The sequence below is a fragment of the Megalobrama amblycephala genome, linkage group LG14, assembly GCF_018812025.1.
Source record: "Megalobrama amblycephala isolate DHTTF-2021 linkage group LG14, ASM1881202v1, whole genome shotgun sequence".
NCBI lineage: Eukaryota > Metazoa > Chordata > Actinopteri > Cypriniformes > Xenocyprididae > Megalobrama > Megalobrama amblycephala.
In genome coordinates, this window is record NC_063057.1 from 29,571,644 (window position 1) to 29,578,917 (window position 7,274).

General features: G+C 36.5%; 1 protein-coding gene across 3 annotated transcripts; it reads left to right on the forward strand.

Moving 5' to 3' along the window:
- Positions 1-1,678: 1,678 nt before the first annotated feature.
- LOC125245132 (gastrula zinc finger protein XlCGF8.2DB-like) lies at positions 1,679-6,367 on the forward strand. Of its 3 annotated transcripts, XM_048155609.1 has the most exons (4): positions 1,679-1,769; positions 1,950-2,016; positions 2,229-2,437; positions 4,801-6,367. In XM_048155609.1, the coding sequence occupies exons 3-4, from the start codon at positions 2,278-2,280 to the stop codon at positions 5,667-5,669; spliced, it is 1,029 nt and encodes a 342-aa protein (XP_048011566.1). In that variant the 5' UTR covers positions 1,679-1,769; positions 1,950-2,016; positions 2,229-2,277; the 3' UTR covers positions 5,670-6,367. The 3 variants fall into 3 exon arrangements, with proteins under 3 accessions (XP_048011566.1, XP_048011568.1, XP_048011567.1); XM_048155611.1 differs by lacking the exon at positions 1,950-2,016; XM_048155610.1 differs by lacking the exon at positions 1,679-1,769 and having other exon boundaries at positions 1,776-2,016.
- The last annotated feature ends 907 nt before the right edge of the window (positions 6,368-7,274 follow it).

Sequence of the window (7,274 nt, forward strand, 5' to 3'; positions counted from 1 at the left end):
ACGTCAAAAAAAAAAAAAGTTTGGAGCCTGGGCATGCGCAGAAGGAATCGTCAGTGGAGCCGGAGGCGGAGTCGCGATATCAAACTTCCGCCCAGACGACTGCGTCATCATTCATGTATTTTAAATAGACTATAAAAATTATACACAATTTAAAAGTCTACCTATAAAATAATAGGCTATTCTGTTTCTAGAGCAGTAATATTTTTGAAACAGCAAATTCAGTAGATAAAATCAATATAATATGCCACTAGAAACAACTCTAAATCGCCAGAAACGGTCCTGCCATTTTAAATCAAGTTCAACTAACGTTACAGGAGATCGATTGCTGTAATTAGAGTAAGCTATCATTAGTTTTGTCCTGCTAATTATTATTTTGTACCCATAAAAATAATAAGTAACTGCCAGATAACGATCACCTGCTTTTTCCCGACATGGTTAACATTAGGTGTGTTATCTTAACTAATAACATTTATTAATTAGCTTATAACGCCCACATTTAATGTTACAGAAAAAAGTTCAGTGATCCGTCAGATCCTGTAGGTCAGTTAGTACAGTTTACTGCTGAACAACTCATTTTGTTGGTGCTAAATAACAAAGAAATCGAAAATTAACAGTTAGTTAATACATCTTCAAACTCCCCTCGAAGCTCCGACAGTCCTCAGACAAGCTGTCAATCAACTTCGAATCACGATGACACGCCCCGTTTTTATAGCATCAAATTGCTAGCTAAAATCTAAATCATCACAAAAACGAACAATTGAATATATATCAGCGTGATAACAACTACCTTAAATGACCAAAACCATCTTTCAGAAAGTTTTATTTGAAGCATAATTTATTTTTAAGTTTTCACTGAAGTCTCATTCGACTGCATTGAGAGGGCGGGGTTTATGACCTGTACTGCATCCAGCCTCCAGGGGGCGATCAAAGAGCCCGCAGCTTCACTTTTCAGGACGTATGAGACACACCCGGATTTGGCTAAAGAAAGTGGTTTGTGTTTTAAGCATTTAAAGTGTTTACATTTAGTACAAAGCATTCAGTCTATTTTATAGATTTACATGCAGTGTAAAAATAATTGGTAACACTAACAGTGTGTTCTCATTTGTTAACATTAATTTATTAACAAATATGAACTAATAATGAGCAATATATTTGTAACTTTTTTTTAATCTTTGTTAATGTTCTTTGAAACAAAGAAAAAGTGAATGCCAATAATTGTTGAAAGATTGTAATTAAAATAAGTCTAATCAATCGTAATGTTTGGACATTTTATACCTATTTTCAGGAATTTTTAGACTCGAATGTCCACTTTTTTAAAATGAGAAAAACACTACCTTTTATGCGTTTCAATACTGACACAAGAATAAACTCTGCTTTTAAGAACTCGTGCACCTAAAAAAAAAAAATCATTATAGTCACTATTTGCATTTTAATCTAATTTATATCTGGTGTAAAATGTTTTTTTTTTCTTTCTTTTTTGTTTTTTCGGCCAAATATTATAGGTTTTCTCTTTAGACAAAATCTCACTTTATTAGTTTCCTAATATTTTCAGCACATAATTGGACAACATACATTTAAATTAGTTTTTCACCAATACTTTAAACTCTGAATTTCTGTCAGCTCTTTTATTATTCGTATATATTGTTCAATGTAAATTTCTATGCATTTTAGACAGCAGCATGTGAACAGGACTCTTATTTTGGTGTGGTGGTGTGACGTCATAAGGATGCGCCGCGCTCCTGCATCTGTTGTGATTAGACTGAAGAAAGGTTTGTGTTCAAAGTGTCTAAACTGTTCATTTAACTTTTACAAGCGATGCAGAATTATTTATTTATTATTGAATGTAACATATTAATGCTTTATCTAAAGCGTATGTTGTTTGAGTAAAGCGCATCCACACACGAGGAACACAACAGTTGTCTCATTTCTCTCTCTTTATCGTGAATCAGTTCATCATAAACATGAATTCAGTCACTGGCAATGGGAATGTGATCTACAAGTAATTAGATACCAAATGTAAGTCATAAATACCTAATTATGAACTTTCATTATGTTATTTTATTAATTTGTAGTGCTAGTCTTGAGTGTTTTTGTCATTAAAGTACATTAACTCTCATTCTGACTCTCTCACCAGTGCGCTGAACTACTGAACTAGAGCTGATTGAGACACACACAGAGATTTAGTTTATTTTTTTTCTTTCTATTAATTATTTTTATCTTGAGCGCAGGAAAAACTCCTAAAGAAGCGACTGAGATCCATGTGACACTATTATAAAGATGCCATTTATTAAAGATATGAAGATTGAAGAAGTTTTCAGTTTAAAACAAGAAGAAACTGAGGAACAAACAAAGATGCCGTTTATTAAAGAGGAGAGTGAAGACCTGAGGATTGAAGAAACATTCAGTGTGAAACAAGAAGAAACTGAGGAACAAACAGGTTGGTTTCATTCTCAAAGCTAAACTCAAAGTCATTTGATCCTTTGATCCTTATGATCATTTGTTATTATGGCATGTGACACATTAAATTAAGTCTTACAACTGAATATGCTGGAGATTGTTTCTGGATGAGAGCAGATGATTTTTCTTAACCCTCCTGAACAACTTGTGGGGATGTAGGTGCTGTTTGATCATTTTTTTTTTAGGTTTTATTAGGCTTTTTGGGATTCAAGACTCAACTAATCTCTGCAATTCTCCAGCTGTAATCCTTGGAGAGTCTTTGGCCACTCAAACTTTCTTCCTCACTTCACATTAGGATGATTTAGACACACGTCCTCTTCCAGGCAGATTTGTAACATCTTTAGTTGATTGGAACTTCTCAGTTATTGCCCTGATAGTGGAAATGGGGATTTTCAATCCTTTAGCTATTTTCTTACAGCCACTTTCTGTTTTGTGAATCTTTTGCTGCACATCAGAACTATATTCTTTGGTTTTACTCATTGTGATGAATGATTAAGGGAATTTGGCCTTTGTGTTTCCTCATGTTTATACACCTGGAAGTCATGGCTGGACAATTTCATGTTCATGATCACCCTGGTGTGCTAAAACAATGTAAATATCAATGGGAATATACTTCAGAGATATTTTACTCATAAAAAAATCAAGGGGTGCCAATAATTGTGGCCAACGTGTTTTGGAGAAAAACATTTATTTCATAATGTGTCGAGTAGCTGACACACGAGTAGCTGTGCGATATGGCTATATCAGCACGGTTGTGATTTGGCTGCAGGTAATCGCATCGTGCTGGATATACAGCCATAATGAGTGTGATATTGCATTTATACAACAGTTCGACGGCAAGAGCGTGTAAACAAATAAAAAAAAAACAATGGCGTGTCTTTAAAACCCTCTTTTGTGCAGCACTACTTCCTTCCGCCACGGATTCAAATCTCAAGTTGACAGTTGGACCAAACCTCCGTTACTAACTAAACATCACTTCAGAACTAGTAACGAAGGAACGCTGAGTCGCTTCATTGAAACACATTGCATTTTGTACAGTATTAGAGAGAGAGAGAGTAGGCTATTACCTGTGTCTGATATATTGCATAACATTCATTCTTCAAGTCGATGTCCATAATATTATATCCATTATAAAAGTGCATTTGAATGTCCGCTGAGGACAGCGATCTTGTATTTGTCCATATTTGTCCATAATTTTCCATAACATCACAGCGCTAAAACAACTTCCTTTGCAAAAGTTCCTTTCAATTTAAAAGTCTCTTGTGACTCACTGACTCATTCACCTGTAAAGTTTTGCCACCATCTAATGGCGTATTAATGTACCTTTCACTCGATCCATTTTACGCACAAATGGACATTTATATAAAATATTTATTGAACAACAAATAAACACAATTGTACAGTTCAGTCAAACGTAAAGCACTAGTGTGCCCATGATGGTTGTCAAGTGTGCCGTGGATAATTACCAAATGCCAAAAAATAAATAAAGTAAAATAAATGCTACACCTCGTATCTATATTTACAAATGTTTGTTTTATTTATTTAAAAAAAATGATATAGGTCACCCTTTACGCTTGTATGTGGGTTTTACAAATATTTAACGAATGAAAAGGATTTAAAGAGCCTGTGCCAAAACCTCATAACTCCATTGGATCCTCAAACTGTCAGTCAAACCACATTAATCTGCCTCACCTTGTGAATGAAGTGCGCACTCAGTTTGGTCATCTCGTTTATGCAATGCAAAGGTAAACAAAGATTTGATGTTTGAAAAAAAAAAAAAAAAAAAATTGTAAAGCGTTTTCTTTACTCCAAAAACACTGTCTATAAAGGGTATGTATTTAAAGGGAGCAAGAAGAGGAAGCGGGAGAAGAGTCTTCGTCTGATATGTCCCGTCTAAGTTAGTTGTAGCCAATATGCTATACTATATAAAGGATAAGGTAATTATTATCAAATTAAACAACACAATTCGACTTGCTCTGGAACAAATAATAGATTAACAAGACCAAAGATTACCCCTTTAACTCAAATTGAATTATGTCTCATGTTTAACCACTATAAGAATCAGCGGCAAATCCCTGAAACACTGGCCGAGATGAAGCTGTTCTCTTACACAAGCACTGGTGTGTGTGTGTGTATGTATATATATATATATATATATATATATATATATATATATATATATATATATATTTGTGTTCTTTAATTTGTGATCACATGCAAAAATTGCCACTCCCATCTGTGCATTTGGGGAAATTTGCCCCAGTTAGTAAATCTGGCCCTTGATGTCTGTTGTATTGTGCCATTATATTGGGAAAAAACTTTTATTTGTTTTTTTCACTTTAGCCCTAATGGCAGTGAAAGAGGAGAAAGAAGAACTTAATGAAACTGAAGAGAAAGATCAAGATCATGATTTCATAAATGGAGAAAAACCTTTTCGGAGTTCGCAGTCTGAAAAGACTTCCACACGAAAAAAAACTCAAAAGAGTTTTAATCAACAAAGAAACCTTAGAGACCGCACAGGAAAGAAGCGTTTCACATGCCAACAGTGTGGAAAAAGTTTTTCTCAACATGGAAACCTTAAAGTTCACATGAGAATTCACACCGGAGAAAAGCCTTACACATGCCAACAGTGTGGGGAGAGTTTTTCTCAACGTGTAAACCTCAAAACCCATATGATGATTCACAGTGGAGAGAGTCCCTTCACCTGCCAACAGTGTGGAAAAAGTTTCACTCGTAAAGAAAAACTTGACAAGCATATGCGAATTCACACTGGAGAGAAGCCTTACAGATGCCAACAGTGTGGAAAAAGTTTCAATCAACATTACAACCTCACAGTCCACATGAGAGTTCATACTAAAATGAGTCCATTCACCTGCCAACAGTGTGGACAAAGTTTCAATCATAAAGTAAGTCTTAACAGGCACATGAGAATTCACACTGGAGAAAAGCTTTACCCATGCCCTCAGTGTGGAAAAAGTTTCCATCAGAGTGGAACCCTTAGAGTCCACATGAGAATTCACACTGGAGAGAAGCCTTACTCATGCCAACAGTGTGGAAGAACTTTCCATCAACATGGAAACCTTACAGTCCACATGAGAGTTCACACTAGAAAGAGTCCCTTCACCTGCCAACAGTGTGGACATTTTTTCAATCGTAAGGAAAGCCTCAACAGGCACATGAGTATTCATACTGGAGAAAAGCCTTTCACATGACAACAAAGTGTGGAAGAAGATTCACTCGAACAGGAAACTTTAACAGGTACACCAGAATTCCCACCAGATAAAAGCCTTACATCTGCCAACAGTGTTTAGAGAGTTTTGCTCAACATGGAAACCTTGAAACCCACATGAAAATTCACACTGAGGAGAGCCCTTTTACCTGCCAACACTGGAAAAAGTTTCAACAGAAATGGACATCATAGGGTGTACTCACACTATACACTCTGAACCGTGTCTGAGCATGTTTGACCCCCAAAGCCTGGTTTGTTTTATTAGTGTGATTGCTCTATACCGGACACGGTTCGCTGAACTGTCCCTGACCCGCTTGGAAGAGGTGGGCCGGAGCATGGTTCAGTTGGACTCAAGTGTGGTACACAGGCAGTGTGAAGCACAGAACAGCTACTACTCTTGTGTGCGTTACTGTCATCATTATGTTGGTAAACATCTTTACATTTACTACTTGGATAGTACACTTTTTAGTTGCTTTAACTAATTCAAGTGTATTTTGGGTTTATAAGTGGTCTGGTTCTCACTTTATTGATGAACAGGAATTGTAGTTTGCAATTCTGAATGATTTTAAAGGTGCCATAGAATTGAAAATTGAATTTACCTCGGCATTAGGGCTGACTGATATATCGCATGCGATTGTCACGCGCATTTCGTCAGTAAAGCCGGTTCCCTGATTGCCGCTAAATCGCCATCACCTGCTTTCAAATGGAGCGGCATTTAATAGACAGAGCCGTAGTTCACTGACAAGCCACGCAATATCGCATTCATTATCGAAGGCGATTCATCTGCAATATGAACGGCATATTGCGTGGCTTGTCAGTGAACTACGGCTCTGTCTATTAAATGCCGCTCCATTTGAAAGCAGGTGATGGCAATTTAGCGGCAATCAGGGAACCGGCTTTACTGATGAAATGCGAGTGACAATCGCATGCGATATATCGGTCAGCCCTACTCGGCATAGTTGAATAACAAAAGTTCAGTACATGGAAATGACATACAGTGAGTCTCAAACACCATTGTTTCCTCCTTCTTATGTAAATTTGATTTGTTTAAAAGACCTCCGAAGAACAGGCGAATCTCAACATAACACCGACTGTTACGTAACAGTCGGGATCATTATATGTACGCCCCAATATTTGCATATGCCAGCCCATGTTCAAGGCATTAGACAAGCCAGTATTAACGTCTGGATGTGCACAGCTGAATCATCAGACTAGGTAAGCAAGCAAGGACAACAGCGAAAAATGGTGGAGCAATAATAACTGACATACTCCATGATATCATGATATTTTTAGTGATATTTGTAAATTGTCTTCCTAAATGTTTCGTTAGCATGTTGCTAATGTACTGTTAAATGTGGTTAAAGATACCATCGTTTATTACTGTATTCATGGAGACAAGAGCCGTTGCCATTTTAATTTTTAAACACTTGCAGTCTGTATAATGCATAAACACAACGTCATTCTTTATAAATCTCTTCAACAGTGTAGCATTAGCCGTTAGCCACGGAGCACTATCAGACTCATTCAGAATCAAATGTAAACATCCAAATAAATACTGTACTTACATGATCTGATGCATGCAGCATGC

Coding starts and splice junctions, on each gene's coding strand:
- LOC125245132 (XM_048155609.1), top strand. CDS start 2,278: ATGCCATTTATTAAAGATATGAAGATTGAAGAAGTTTTCAGTTTAAAA. Junction 2,438..4,800: donor AGAAACTGAGGAACAAACAG/GTTGGTTTCATT, acceptor TTTTCACTTTAG/CCCTAATGGCAGTGAAAGAG.